The sequence below is a fragment of the Capra hircus genome, assembly GCF_001704415.2.
Source record: "Capra hircus breed San Clemente chromosome X unlocalized genomic scaffold, ASM170441v1, whole genome shotgun sequence".
Lineage (NCBI taxonomy): Eukaryota > Metazoa > Chordata > Mammalia > Artiodactyla > Bovidae > Capra > Capra hircus.
Window position 1 is genome coordinate 763269 of NW_017189516.1, and position 16237 is coordinate 779505.

The window sequence follows — 16237 nt, forward strand, 5'->3', positions numbered from 1 at the left end:
GACTATCTGGGTCATGAAGATCTTTTTTGTACAGTTCTTCTATGTATTCTTGCCACCTCTTCTTAATATCTTCTGCTTCTGTTAGGTCCATCCCATCTCTGTCCTTTATTGAGCCCATCTTTGCATGAAATGTTCCCATGGTATCTCTAATTTTCTTGAAGAGATCTCTAGTCTTTCCCATTCTGTTGTTTTCCTCTATTTCTTTGCATTGATCACTGAGGAAGGCTTTCTTATCTCTTCCTGCTATTCTTTGGAACTCTGCATTCAGATGCTTATATCTTTCCTTTTCTCCTTTGCTTTTCACCTTTCTTCTTTTCACAGCTGTTTGTAAGGCCTCTCCAGACAGCCATTTTGCTGTTTTCCATTTATTTTCCATGGGGATGGTCTTGATCCCTGTTTCCTGTACAGTGTCACAAACCTCAGTCCATAGTTCATCAGGCACTCTGTCTATCAGATCTAGGCCCTTAAAACTATTTCTCACTTCCACTGTATAATCATAAGGGATTTGATTTGGGTCATACCTGAATGGTCTAGTGGTTTTCCATACTTTCTTCAATTTAAGTCTGATTTTGGCAATAAGTGATTCATGATCAGCTCCCAGTCAGCTCCCGGTCTTGTTTTTGCTGACTGTATATAGCTTCTCCATCTTTGGGTGCAAGGAATATAATCAGTCTGTTTTCAATGTTGACCATCTGGTTATGTCCATGTGTAGAGACTTCTCTTGTGTTGTTGGAAGAGGGTGTTTGCCAGTGTGTTCTCTTGGCAAAACTATTAGCCTTTGCCCTGCTTCCTTCCGTATTCCGAGGCCAAATTTGCCTGTTACTCCAGGTGTTTCTTGACTTCCTACTTTTGCATTCCAGTCCCCTATAATGAAAAGGACATCTTTTTTGGGTGTTAGTTCTAAAGGTCTTGTAGGTCTTCATACAACCTTTCAACTTCAGCTTCTTCAGCATTACTGGTTGGGGCATAGACTTGAATTACTGTGATATTGAATGGTTTGCCTTGGAAACGAACAGAGATCATTCTGTCTTTTTTGAGATTACATCCAAGTACTGCATTTTGGACTCTCTTATTGATCATGATGTCTACTCCATTTCTTCTAAGGGATTCCTGCCCACAGTAGTAGATATAATGGTCATCTGAGTTAAATTCACCTATTCCAGTCCATTTTAGTTCTCTGATTCCTAGAATATCGACATTCACTCTTGCCATCTCCTGTTTGACCACTTCCAATTTGCCTTGATTCATGAACCTAACATTCCATGTTCCTATGCAGGCTTAGTGTTGTGTGTCCTCTGTATCTCATAAGCAGATGCCTGAGAGAATTGCCATACTCGTTCCTTCTCTTCTGGGAGAAAAGCGGAGGAAGTTCAGTTCAGTTCAGTCACTCAGTCGTTTCTGACTCTTTGCAACCCCATGAATCACAGCACGCCAGGCCTCCTTGTCCATTACCAACTCCCAGAGTTCACTCAGACTCATGTCCATCGAGTCAGTGATGCCATCCAGCCATCTCTTCCTCTCCTCCTGCCCCCAATCCCTCCCAGCATCAGAGTCTTTTCCAGTGAGTCAACTCTTTGCATGAGGTGGCCAAAGTAGTGGAGTTTCAGCTTCAGCATCATTCCTTCCAACGAAATCCCAGGGCTGATCTCCTTCAGAATGGACTGGTCGGATCTCTTTGCAGTCCAAGGGACTCTCAAGAGTCTTCTCAAACACCACAGTTCAAATGCATCAATTCTTCGACACTCAGCTTTCTTCACAGTCCAACTCTCACATCCATACATGACCACTGGAAGCACCATACCCTTGACTAGATGGACCTTTTTTGGCAAAGTAATGTCTCTGCTTTTCAGTATGTTTTCTGGGTTGGTCATAACTTTTCTCCCAAGGAGTAAGCGTCTTTTAATTTCATGGCTACAGTCACCATCTGCAGTGATTTTGGAGCCCAATCAGTCTGATATAAAGTCTGACACTGTTTCCACTGTTACCCCACCTACTTTCCATGAAGTGATGGGACCGGATGCCATGATCTTCTTTTTCTGAATGTTGAGCTTTAAGCCAGTTTTTTCACTCTCCTCTTTCACTTTCATCAAGAGGCTTTTTAGTTCCTCTTCACTTTCTGCCAGAAGGGTGGTGTCATCTGCATATCTGAGGTTATTGATATTTCTTCTGGCAGTCTTGATTCCAGCTTGTGCTTCTCCCAGCCCAGTGTTTCTCATGATGTACTCTGCATATGTTAAATAAGCAGGGTGACCATACACAGCATTGAAATACTTCCTTTCCTATTTGGAACCAGTCTGTTGTTCCCTATCCAGTTCTAACTGTTGCTTCCTGACCTGCATACAGATTTCTCAAGAGGCATGTCAGGTGGTCTGGTATTCTCTTCTCTAAAGCAGAGGAAAGGATAGTGTAAATATCATGCCAAGTTAAGTCATAAGCCTGGGTAAGATACTTGAATTCTTTTAGATAATTAACTGGGTCTGAGGAGAAGGAGCCAAGACGCTTTTCAATGTGAGATAGATCTGTGAGGGAGAATGGGACATGAACCCAAACAATGCCTTCTGCTCCAGCTACTTCCCATAAAGGGAGGAGTGGAGCAGGGGAAGGAGTGGGGTCCTGTGGTGAAGTTTCCTGTTTAAAGTTGTTCAGGACTAGGTACAGGGAGGAGATCTAGGGAGGTCAGGGTAAAGCCTTGGGACCCTTGGGGTCAAGGGTGAGGCTGAGGTCTCAGAGCTTATCTCAGGCACAGGCTGGGGAGGGGTTTGGGAGCTTGGCAGTGGCAGTGGCCTGCTTGAGAAGGAGGGAGGGAGGAGAGGACATAGGGTGGAGGTGGTGGAACTGGATCTGGAGTTGCTGCAAGGGGATTGGAAGCGATAGGGGGTGAGCTGTGGTCAGAAGGGTTGAAGAAAGAAGAAAAGTCTGAACAGGGATGGGGAGACATTGTATTAGGAGGATGTGGCCCAGAGTAGGCTAAGAGTATTTGAGAAGTAGAACAGGATTCACAGAGAGAGGGTCGAGAGTGAAGAGCAAAGAGCCTGAACATTGATGTATGGCAAAACCAATACAATATTGTAAAGTAATTAACCTCCAATTAAATAAATTTATATTTTAAAAAAAAGACGAGAGTCCCTTGGACTGCAAGGACATCCAACCAGTCCATTCTAAAAGAGATCAGTCCTGGGTGTTTATTGGAAGGACAGATGCTAAAGCTGAAACTCCAATACTTTGGACACCTCATGTGAAGAGTTCAGTTCAGTCGCTCAGTTGTGTCCGACTCTTTGCGACCCCATGAATCTCACTATGCCAGGCCTCCCTGTCCATGACCAACTGCTGGAATTCACTCAAACTCACATCCATCGAGTCGGTGTTGCCCTCCAGCCATCTCATCCTCTGTCATCCCCTTTTCCTCCTGCCCCCAATTCTTCCCAGCATCAGGGTCTTTTCCAATGAGTCGACTCTTCGCATGAGGTGGCCAAAGTACTGGTGTTTCAGCTTTAGCATCATTCTTTCCAAAGAAATCCCAGGACTGATCTCCTTTAGAATGGAGTGGTTGAATCTCCTTGCAGTCCAAGGGACTCTCAAGAGTCTTCTCCAACACAACAGTTCAAAAGCATCAATTCTTCGGTGCTCAGCTTTCTTCACAGTCCAACTCTCACATCCATACATGACCCCTGGAAAAGCCATACCCTTGACTAGACGGACCTGTGTTGGCAAAGTAATGTCTCTGCTTTTCAGTATGCAAAGAATTGACTCATTGGAAAAGACCCAGATGCTGGGAGAGATTGGGGGCAGGAGGAGAAGGGGACGACAGAGGATGAGATGGCTGCATGGCATCCCTGACTCGATGGACATGAGTTTGGGTGAACTCCGGGAGTTGGTGATGGACAGGGAGGCCTGGCATGCTGCAGTTCATGGGGTCGCAAAGAGTCGGATATGACTGAGTGACTGAACTGAACTGAACCACTCGCCATTGCCGCTGCAAAAGTTACTGAGGTCCCATAGAATATTATAATTGAGAGTTCCATTTTCTGACCTTTGGGACCTGTTATTAACCTGTATTGTGGCCAGACAGTGTTAGAATAGTAAATAAGTCTTTTTGGTTTTATTGCCCCTTGGAAGCCCAAGACTTTTTAGATTTCATAGAAGGCATTTTAGAGGAGTAGATTTTGAGGGCTCAGATTGAGAATTTCCCATTTCGGCAGAATAGGGAGGTTAGACAAGGGCAAGAGAAAGCAAGGAGCAAGGTCCAAGAGAAAAGGCATCCCCGTTCTCAGGACTTGCTCAGAGAGTATTAATAGTCTGCTTTGAAATGGGCATTCCCTATTTCAAAGTCAGACGGGGCACAAGGCCGAGGCCTTGAGGGCCATGGGGATCCTCCCACCTAGCCCTAGGACTTGGAAACCAGGTCAAAGAGAGAGGATCCGAGGGAATGGGATTTCACTCACCCTTGTAACCAATGGATGAAATGTGGGCTGGTGTGTGATTGTCAATCCAGCAAGGCAAGTGGAGTGTCCCGTTCCAGAGCTCATCTCAGTTTCTCGGCAAGGTCCAAGGGAGGGGACCACTGCAGGTGGGCTCGTGAGAGGAGCCCACCCAGTTTATGGTGGATCTTCCCTCTCGGGTTTTGGTACCAGAATGCAAGGCGAGTGCAGAGAAAAAGAGAGTGAGGCTGGGCAGTCAGGCAAGAAAAGGAAATTTGTTAGAGGGAAAACAAATCACAGGGTGACTGGCTCTTAAGGAGAAACAACGTTCTTCCTTTCTGATGGAGTCCACCAATGAAAAATTCTCTGAAGGGATGGTCACATAGCTGGAGGTCTGGAATCTGGTGGTCTCGCAGCTTTGAGAAGATAGGCACCAGTGAGATAACAGGATGCCATTTGGGAAATTTGGTCAGTCTCACAGATCACTGTGATTTATTCTTTGTTTGCAAGGTCAACATAATGAGCCATCTTATCAATGAGACCCCATGTAGGCCCTATCAGGTACTCTATCTTATATAGATATATTAACATTAGGAAGATAGGAGAAAAATCAATAAAGACTTCAGGAAAGAGCTTTTAAATATAATTCTTTAAAAATCTACAGGTCAAATGCCGAGGCAGAAGGCAGTCCTTAAGGTGTAATCCTGATGCTTGGAGAAAACAGTGCAAAGAACTGTTGGGCCTCATTTATGAACGTGAAGACTCAGAGCCATTTCGACAACCATCTGATCCTCTTTCCTACCCAGTAAGCATAGTTATTTAAATAATTACCAATATGTATTTTAATTTCCCATAAATGACTATGCTAAGTTCTAGTTAAGAGCTCTTCCTCCCCTTTCTTCTTTCCTTCCTTCTTCTTTGTTAGTGCATTTCTGAATTGTGAAAGTGAGTAGTGTGATTAGTCCTGACTTTTTAAAATGGCTGACATACTTTGTGTATAAATACACAGTTGTAAATCAAATTTTAATCTAAACATCTTTGCATTTCCTTCCTGCTTTTATTTTGGATATTTATTTAATGCTTTTTGCTAACTTCTAATACACTCCTACACACTCGAGTCCATTCAGAGTCCATTCATAATGTATGTCAGCCTTATTTAATTTGTAATAAACATGTTATTCAATATGGTCACTTATTGAGTAACCAGTATACAATATTACTTTTCATCAAAGATAAAAGCATGAGATCTTTAAATTATAGGATATCTTTTCTAGGAGTTTATCTATTTATATGTTGAATAACCTTTATTACAGATAGCAAATCTGTTTTAACTTTTTCAGAAAAATGATACAGCAATATTTCAGAAATACCTCTGAAATTAGCAAGCATCAGTGTTTTCTCGATATACACAGGTTTCTGTTGGGGAAAAGTGTCATTCGAATAAGGATCAAAATTATGTTCAACAAAGCTTGATTTGTTTTTTGTAGTGGATTTAGGTAGAATAAATTAGTCCTGTGTTTTTCATAATAAAGAATGGTGAATGTAGAATTCCTCCTTCATCTTAAATTATAGTCAGTAAAAACATTCAAATTTATGGATCTTTGTGCATTAGATCATAATTGCATTATAAATTTTGATATTTTGTTGTGGTAGTTTTGAAACACAAGATATCTTTTTTACCCTAATAGGGCCATCAAGAGCAAGAGGGTGAATCCTCTGAGTCTGTTATTCCAGGACAACAAGATTCATCTCTTTGTGAGGTATGCGTAGTAATCTCTTAAAAGGTATATATGTTCTGATTGTTTTTGTATTATTTTACTTTTTAAAATGTCCATACTGTAAATAAACCTTTTGTAATTTGTAAAGCTATTTTCCAACTTTGCTCACTGCCTTTTTACCTTTGCTTAAGCTTTTGGTTGTTGTTACTTTTTTTTTTTTTTTTTAAATAACGCATGTTCTCAAGAGTTCATCATAGCATCTAGGCAGATGTTTGTTTCTATAGGTCTAAAGGTACTGTAGCAGAGTAGAAAACATCAATTGCACAACATAACTATGTCTGTAATTGCAGCTGATTATTCTGAGTAGGACTTCATTCAGCCGTCTGAGTGGGTCTTTTGAGTTCTGGCCATCATGTTATACAAGTTACCTATAATTTTTCTCTATGAGAAATCTTTGTTTCATAAACCATATTATATTGGAATACACTTTTTTTATTTAAGCCAAAAAATTGAAAATATATTAATGCAATAAGATTTGATTGTATTTTCTGGTACTTAGAAAAATATTTTTGCCCTCTTTTTATAATACCTTTCTTCTGCCCTGTCTTATGGCCCTTTGGCTTCTCTTTTGAGAGAAATGTGCTTTCACTTCTTAATGATTCTAAATAGGATGAAGGAGTTAATATTGGCTATGGTTTTCCCTCCAAAACATGTTTATTACTGGTGGTAGTGGTATATATAAGATATAAATTTCAGATGTAGTTCCATATGATAACCCTAGGAACATCTTAAGTAAACTTGAAATATTTAGGCTAAAATAGAGAGAATCTTCTCCCACCTTTAACTATTGGGTTGGCCAAAAAGTTTGTCTGGGTTTTTCATAAGGTGTTATAAAAAACTTAAAGGAACTTTTTGGCCAACCAAATAAAAACCAAACTAATTATGAATCTGAGACTGAAGACTTTACATAAAGCAAAAGTGTCACATTTATTAAAAAACAAAAAGGAGAAATACACAGACATGACTGATTTGATTATAACCTTCAACTAATGACAGTTTAGGGAGAATGCCCTCATGCCAACTCCCTGGCAAATTGCTCAATGAAAGTAGAAAATGGGATTATTCACACAGAATTAAATAATTTGACGTCACAAATTAACTTCCTATTTTCAACTATACTCTAAACTATGTAGTGATGAAGTCAGTGGCTCTGAATTTTCTGCTCTGTCCCTTGAGAGAGTCATAATGGTTTTTCATTGAAGGGTGAGGGCTAAGGCTCTTCCACAGAACCCTACTATTTCCCTGAGCCACCAAAAGACCTCTATTAAATAGATGATTTGGGGGATAAGAAGAAGTAAGTGCAGATTAAAGAGCAGTATATTTATTTCATGGTGATGCAAATCTCAGTCCCATTGTTTTGTATAGTATTGTTACTTAGCCTTTGTGTTTAATAACACATTCTTCTCTGTAGGATCATCATGATGTCATAGACACTCCTATGGACTTCAGCACTGTGAAGGAAACATTGGAAACAGGAAACTATGGTAGTCCTCTGGAATTTTATAAGGATGTTCGCCAAATATTCAGCAACTCCAAAGCTTACACCTCTAATAAAAAGTCACGGGTATGAAGAACCATTATTAGGTGGATTAATTACCTAAGCATTTATTTATATATGAGGCAGTTTTCTATAACCAGTTTTAAAATTGCTAAACAAGTATGTGCTATCATTCTGATGTAGTTTCTAAAGTTTGATTTTCTAAACTTTCTCTGAAACAGTTTATCATCAAACAAGCATTAAAGAGAAATTAAGCTGCCCCTCTTGCTTTCTCCTACCTGCCTCTTCTTTACTGTTAAATAACACCTATATTTGCCAAAAAGAAATTAAAGAAAGGAATAGTAGAAATTTGAGTATTCTTTAATATGTTCAATAAATAATTTAATAAAAATGGTTGGCAGGATTAATTTATATGAAGTATTTAGCTCTGAATATTTATGTTCCCTTTATTATAACAAATTAGTGAACTATATTGGGAAATTATAACTTTATCCATACTCACATTTAATGTAATACTTTTTTATGTTCTGTCATAACTTACACATCTTAAGAATAATAAGGTAATTTTCATGTTTTTTTATCACTAGTATCTGATTAACTTTAAAATCAATTGCACAGTAGGTATATACATGGTCGGTTCTACTTCATATAAAATGAATTTTTACTGATTTTGGAACACGTAGTTTTTCATATTTTTCCCTATATTTTCTGCATATTTCTAAAATAAATGTAGATTTATTTTCTACATTTACATATATACTTATAAATGTTTATATATCTTTTAGTAGGTTTTATATTTTGAGGCATTTCTAAAAATATATAATGAATATTTTCCAATTTTATCATTACTTTTTGAAAACAGAAGTTTTAATGTCTCCATTGTATTCCACCATACAGGTGGTTTTGTGTTTAACCAGCATCCTATTGCTAGAGATACAGGTTGTTTTTAATTTTTCACTTTAAATGGGTAATGCTGTGGCTAACATCTTTAACATCCTCGAACATGATGAGCATGTGTAATTCTCTGATGTTACCTTAGGATAAATTCCTAGTGGAGAAATTATTAGCCAAAGGATGTGTATATTTTAAGGGTTTTGACATGTATAGCCAATTGTCTTTAGAAAGTTGTTCAGGTTAAAATATCCACCAGCAATGTATAAGAATGTTTTTTCCTACCCTTCCCAACACTGGATATTCTCTTTTAAAAATCCTTATTATTTGTAGGTGAAAATGGTTTCTTGTTTTAACTCTTCAGGAAGAATTTTTTAAGTGTAGAAGTAGCACATATATTATATCTGAAAGGATGATGCTGATATTGTTCAAGCATGTTTATAAACTTTTATTTTTATATAATTGAAGTAGCTGGTAAAACAAGACTAATTTCTACCTTTGCAGATATATAGCATGACACTGCGATTGTCTGCCTTATTTGAAAGTCGTATTAAAAATATCATCTCTGAATATAAGTCAGCAATCCAGAGTCAGAAGAGGAGAAGGCCACGGTACAGAAAACGTCTAAGAAGCAGCAGCAGTTCATTATCTAGTAGCAGAGCTCCTAGGTATATTACATTGATGTAGCAGTTTAGTTTTCAAAACATTTTGTATGTATTACCTTACTTCTTAAGGTTTATTAACTACTTTGAGGGAATCTCAAGACCCAAGAGGTATTTTATTTTTTTTAAGAACTCTTAAACCTGTATAAAGATGGAGCTGGTAACCTAAAGCTCTGTTTATATGAATTTTACTATACCAAAACCTTTTTAAAATTTTTTTTAATGATTGAAATTTAACTTTGTCCTATTACTAGTTTGAAGTATTTCATTTAAATTATATTACGTTTCTTCTGTGCTTAGTTTAAGCATTTTGTAAAATACTATCTATCATAACATATTGCTACTAGAAAAAAACTGCTCATTATTATATATTTTTACTTATAGTCCAAAAGGGAAACAGAAGCAAATGAAGCTGCAGCCTAAAAATGACCAGAATACCTCAGTGTCTTATGCCAGGACGAGCACTCCTTTCTCATCTCCTGGTAAATATGTCTTTTATTTTTGGTGATCTGTATTTTAGCTAAATACTAAGGATATAGAAGAGGCAGCGTGGTTTATAATGCAAAGGGCGATGGATTTGGATATAGAAAAGTTGATTTTACCCCTAGTTCTTCTACCCCTGTGGCCCTAGGTAAGATATTAGGTCATAGTTTCTTTATTTTTAAAGTAAGGGTGTTAAGACTAGATGAATTTTAAAATAATTTACCTTTAAAATTATGTGACTTTATGATTTTAACATCTGAAATATCTCAGACCAGTCATCTGCAATATATTTTCCAACATAAAAATTGAAGAGTCATTATGTGAAGAAGTAGTTACATTGGAAACATTTTTTGACATTCTGTGCTTGAAAGTTTCAGTTTTGCTTCAGATCAGTTGTGTCCTACTCTTTGCAACCCCATGGACTGCGGCACGCCAGGCCTCCCTGTCCATCACCAACTCCTGGAGTTTACTCAAACTCATGTGCATTGAGTTGGTGATGGCATCCAACCATCTCATCCTCTGTTGGCCCCTTCTCCTCCTGCCTTCAGTCTTTGCCAGCATCAGGGTCTGTTCAAATGAGTCAGCTCTTTGCATCAGGAAGCCAAAATGTTTTAGTTTCAGCTTTAGCATCAGTCCTTCAGTGAATATTCAGGACTGATTTCCTTTAGGATGGACTGGTTGGATCTCCTTGCAGTCCAGGGACTCTCAAGAGTCTTCTCCAATACCACGGTTCAAAGGCATCAATTCTTCAGTGCTCAGCTTTCTTTATAGTCCAACTCTCAATCCATACATGACTACTGGAAAAACCATAGGTTTGATTAGATGGGCCTTTGTTGGCAGTGATGTCTCTACTTTTTAATATGCTATCTAGGTTGGTCATAACTTTTCTTCCAAGGAGTAAGTGTCTTAGAATTTCATGCTGCAGTCACCATCTGAAGTGATTTTGGAGCTGAAAAACTGAAATCTGTCACTGTTTCAACTGTTTCCCCATCTATTTGCCATGAAGTGATGGGACCAGATGCCATGATCTTAGTTTTCTGAATGTTGAGCTTTAAACCAACTTCTTCACTCTCCTCTTTCACTTTCATCAAGAGGCTCTTTAGTTCTTCACATTCTGCTTTAAGGGTGGTGTCATCTGCATATCTGAGGTTATTGATATGTCTCCTGGCAATCTTGATTCCAGCTTGTGCTTCATCCAGCCCAGTGTTTCTCATGATGTACTCTGCATATAAGTTAAATAAGCAGGATGACAATATACAGCCTCTACAGACTCCTTTTCCTATTTGGAACCAGTCTGTTGTTCCATATCCAGTTCTAACTATTGCTTCCTGACTTGCATACAGATTTCTCAAGAGGCAGGTCACGTGGTCTGGTATTCCCATCTCTTTCAGAATTGTCCACAGTTTATTGTTATCCACACAGTCAAAGTCTTTGGCATAGTCAATAAAGCAGAAATAGATGTTTTTCTGGAAATCTCTTGCTTTTTTGATGATCCAATAGATTTTGGCAATTTGATCTCCTGTTCCTCTGCCTTTTTTAAATCCAGCTTGAACATCTGGAAGTACTTCATCTAGAAGTACTGGCTTGGAGAATTTTGAGCATTACTTTACTAGCATGTGGATGAGTGCAATTGTGCAGTAGTTTGAGCATTCTTTGACATTGCCTTTCTTTGGGATTGGAATGAAAACTGACCTTTTCCAGTCCTGTGGCCACTGCTGAGTTTTCCAAATTTGCTGGCATATTGAGTGCAGCACTTTCACAGCATCATCTTTTAGAATTTGAAATAGCTCCACTGGAATTCCATCACCTCCACTAGCTTTGATCGTAGTGATGCTTCCTAAGGCCCACTTGATTTCGCATTCCAGGATGCCTGGCTCTAGGTGAGTGATCATACCATTGTGATTATCTGGGTCGTTAAGACCTTTTTTGTACAGTTCTGTGTATTCTTGCCACCTCTTCTTAATATCTTCTGCTCCTGTTATGTCCATTCAATTTCTGTCCTTTATTGAGTCCATCTTCACATGAGATATTCCCTTGGTATCTCTAATTTTTTTGAAGAGATCTCTAATCTCTCCCATTCTATTATTTTCCTCTATTTCTTTGCACTGATTACTGAGGAAAGCTTTCTTATCTCTCCTTGCTATTCTTTGGAACTCTGCATTCAAATGGGTATATCTTTCCATTTCTCCTTTGCCTTTCACTACTCTTCTTTTCACAGCTACTTGTAAGGCCTCCTCAGACAGCCATTTTGCTTTTTTGCATTTCTTTTTCTTGGGGATGGTCTTGATCCTTGTCTACTGTACAGTGTCACAAACCCCTGTCAATAATTCTTCAGGCACTCTGTCTGTCAGATCTAATACATTGAATCTATTTTTCATTTCCACTGTATAATCGTAAGGGATTTGATTTGGGTCATACCTGAATGATCTAGTGGTTTTCCCTACTTTCTTCAATTTAAGTCTGAGTTTGGCAAGAAAGAATTCATGATCTGAGCCACAGTCAGGTCCCAGTCTTCTTTTTGCTGACTGTACAGAGCATCTCCATCTTTGGCTGCAAAGAATATAATCAATCTGACTTTGGTGTTGACCAACTGGTGATGTCCATATGTAGAGTCTCCTCTCATATTGTTGGAAAGAAGGTATTTGCTATGACCATTGTGTTCTCTTGTTAAAACTCTATTAACCTTTGCCCTGTTTCATTCTGTACCCCAAGGCCAAATTTGCCTGTTACTCCAGGTGTTTCTTAACTTCCTACTTTTGCATTCCAGTCCCCTATAATGAAAAGGACATCTTTTTGCGTGTTAGTTCTAGAAGGTCTTGTAGGTCTTCATAGAACAGTTCAACTTCAGCTTCTTCACCATTACTGGTCAGGGCATAGACTTGGATTACCATGATATTGAATGGTTTGCCTTGGAAACGAACAGAGATCATTCTGTCATTTTTGAGATTGAATCCAAGTACTGCATTTCAGACTCTTTTGTTGACTATGATGGCTACTCCATTTCTTCTAAAGGATTCTTGCCCACACTAATAGATATAATGGTCATCTGAGTTAAATTCACCAATTCCAGTCCATTTTAGTTCTCTGATTCCTAAAATGTCGACGTTCACTCTTGCCATCTCCTGTTTGACCACTTCCAGTTTACCTGATTCATGGACCTAACATTCCAGGTTCCTATGCAATATTGCTGTTTATAGCATCACACTTTGCTTCTATCACCAGTCACATCCACAACTGGGTGTTGTTTTTGCTTTGGCTCTGTCTCTTCATTTTTTATGGAGTTATTTCTCTACTGATCTGCAGTAGCATATTGGGGACCTGCCAACCTGGGGAGTTCATATTTCATTGTCCTATCTTTTTGCCTTTTCATACTGTTCATGGGGTTCTCAAGGCAAGAATACTGAAGTGGTTTGCCATTCCCTTCTGCAGTGGACCACATTTTCTCATAACTTTCCACTATGACCCGTCCGTCTTGGGTGGCCGTACATGGCATGGCTCATAGTTTGATTGAGTTAAACAAGGCTGTGGTCCATGTGATTAGATTGGTTAGTTTTCTGTGATTGTGGTTTTCAGTCTGTCTGCCCTCTGATGGAGAAGGATAAGAAGCTTATGGAAGCTTCCTGATGGGAGAGACTGACTGAAGGAGAAACTGCATCTTGTTCTGATGTGAGGGGCCATGCTTAGTAAATCCTTAATCCAATTTTGTGTTGATGGGTGGAGCCTGAAAATTTAATGATGTAATAAACCGTTTGTTCTCAAAATATTCATATTTTTTCTTCAATCAACTTGTAATTTTGATGTTAGAGTGAAATAACTGAGTGAGCTATAGTTTTAAAAGCAGCCTTTTTAGTTTTTATGAAAGCATAATTATGTTAACATTATAGTCTTTTTTTAAATATTAAGTTTCAGATGCTGCTGAAGGGCTTTCACTGTATTTACTTGATGATGAACCAGATGGGCCATTTTCTTCATCGAGCTTCAGTGGATATAACCGAAGTGGAAATAGCCATGACCCAGGGAAAGCCAAATCATTTCGAAATAGAGTTTTACCGATTAAGCAAGGTAAGAAATAAATATGAACAGGGCATTTATTCTTTGTTCCTTTATGGCAAACCCTTTAAAAGCTGATATATTTAGGTAGTAAAATTAGCATATCCTTAAAATTAATGAGGATTTCAATATTGTCAAATTTGAGTCAGATAGGATTTCATATGCACATTTCCAAACATATCTTAGTCTTTTAAAATAAAATTTAAAATGAGTAGGGAAGACAAACTAAATAAAGTGATCTTTCCCTGAGCATATAAAACCCAGACTGTTTGATGTATTTAAGATTGTTCATTTTATTAAACCACATTAAGAAAAAAGGAAAAAAAATTCAGTATCATCTTTAAATAGGCCTAATATTTCTAAGGGCTACCCGTATTTTACAAAGGGATTATGTCAAAAAATGAGCCTTCTTTCAGTCAACACCCACTTTTGGAACCTTCTTTTTGTTTTCCAGCTATATAACTCAGATATTCTCTTTCTCCGGGGCCTGCTGTCTCAATAATTCAGGGGTTTTCAGAGTGCTCTACCTATTTCTTGGTAATCCACAGAGGTATTTCAGAAAGTCGCAGAAGAACTTTCTCCTTTCAACCAGAACAACTCTTTTTATTTTTATTTCATGTGATGGGCTTTCATATAACTTTCATTTGAAGAATAATTTTCACTGCTAAAAAGGAAATCACTGACCTAATAATTCATTATCATGTACATCCAGTTTGGACCATGTCTGGGGGCATCAGTTATAAATACTGAACATTATGCAAGCTTTATGTTGTAGACCCTGACCATGTTCAAAGGAAGTTCTGATGTAGTCATCTGAAGTTTGGAAGAATGATTAATATACTTTTACAAATATCTTTTTTTAGAATATATACATTCTAATTTATATAAATTTTAATGAAAGGTTAAGTTGTTTATTAGTATTAAAGTATTAAGTAAATTAAAAATATATATTCTAAAATTACATTTTATGTTATATTACAAATATTGAAGCATCTGATTACTTTAAAATAATTAGTGCCTTCATTTTCCCCAGTCTATATCTTTACCTTCACCATTGATCCTGCTATACATTTTATATTCATTGCCACTTCTCTTTTTGCCCTTTCCTTCACTGTCAAACTTTTAGAAAGAATAGCTTCTACTCTTTCTTTCCATCTAAACATCCCTTTATCCTTTGTAGTCTGACCTCTGCTGCCACCACTCCCCAAAAGCTATTCTCCTCAGAATCACCAGTAATCTTCAGTGACCAACCAGTGTCCTTTTCTTAGTACCCCACTTCCTCAATCTCTCTGTATCTTTGCATGCTATTGACTACCTGCTCTAGGAAATCCACTGCTTGGCTTCTATGCTCTAATGATTGTATATCTCTGTTTTGCCTATATTTCTATATTTTGTCTATTCTTTGGCTCTTCATGCCTCCTATTTGCAGTTTCTCACTTTTTTTTGTCTTCTACAAGTAAAGAAATCTAATAACTACATCAATCATCTTTATGCTGCTGCTAAGTCGCTTCAGTCATATCTGACTCTGTGCAACCCCATAGATGGCAGCCCACCAGGCTCCCCCTTCCCTGGGATTCTCTAGCCAAGAACACTGGAGTAGGTTGCCATTTCCTTCTCCAGTGCATGAAAGTGAAAAGTGAAAGTGAAGTCACTCAGTCATGTCCGACTCTTAGCGACCCCACAGTCTGCAGCCTACCAGACTCCTCCATCCATGGGATTTTCCAGGCAAGAGTACTGGAGTGGGGTGCCATTGCCTTCTCCGGTCTTTATGTTAATGACTCCAAATTCATGTATCTAGCCCTAACATCTGTTTGTTCTATCAAATTTAATATAATTTGTATAATTATATTATAATTTATAGTACTTCCTAAAAAAAGTTTCTCTTGTGTGCTTAGCATCCATTTTTCTGTTTCAAGTGTGCTTCTTTCTCTGCACTCACTACTTTAATGACACCGTCATCTTCTGAGTCATCCTGCTTAAAATTTTACAATGTTCTTTGACTCACCTTTTATCCCTCATAAGTGTCACTTCCTAAGTTTTCTAAATTCTACAACTTTTTAATATCACTTAAATCTCTTGTCTATAGTTCATATTGCTATCCCCATAGTTTTTCACCTAGTCTAGTAGTCAACATGAGTGATCACAATGAGATACTACAAGACTGGGTAGCTTAAACAACAGATACTCATTTTTTAGCAGGTTTATTGAGATACCATTGACATTTAAAAATTGTATGTTTAAAGTGTACCACTTGATATTTTGTTAAATATACATATGCACTGAGAAATGGCCACCAGAGTTAAGCTAACATTATCCATCACCTCTACATAGCCACTGTGTGTGTGTGTGTGTGTGTGTGTGTGTGTGTGTGTAGAAGATTTAAAGTGTAGCCTCTTAGTGAATTTCAGGTATACAATACAGTATTAACTGTTGTCACCATGCTGTATATTTGATACC

The 16237-nt window shown here is 38.0% G+C and overlaps 1 protein-coding gene across 1 annotated transcript in view; it reads left to right on the plus strand.

The window, feature by feature from the left end:
* BRWD3 (bromodomain and WD repeat domain containing 3) overlaps window positions 1–16237 on the plus strand; it is a 160128-nt gene that overhangs the window by 131405 nt on the left and 12486 nt on the right. The window contains exons 35-40 of the mRNA XM_005700591.3: window positions 5083–5223; window positions 6107–6178; window positions 7608–7760; window positions 9090–9253; window positions 9632–9729; window positions 13634–13792. Of these exons, the coding sequence (XP_005700648.2) occupies window positions 5083–5223; window positions 6107–6178; window positions 7608–7760; window positions 9090–9253; window positions 9632–9729; window positions 13634–13792 (787 nt within the window). The remainder of the gene's footprint in view (window positions 1–5082; window positions 5224–6106; window positions 6179–7607; window positions 7761–9089; window positions 9254–9631; window positions 9730–13633; window positions 13793–16237) is intronic.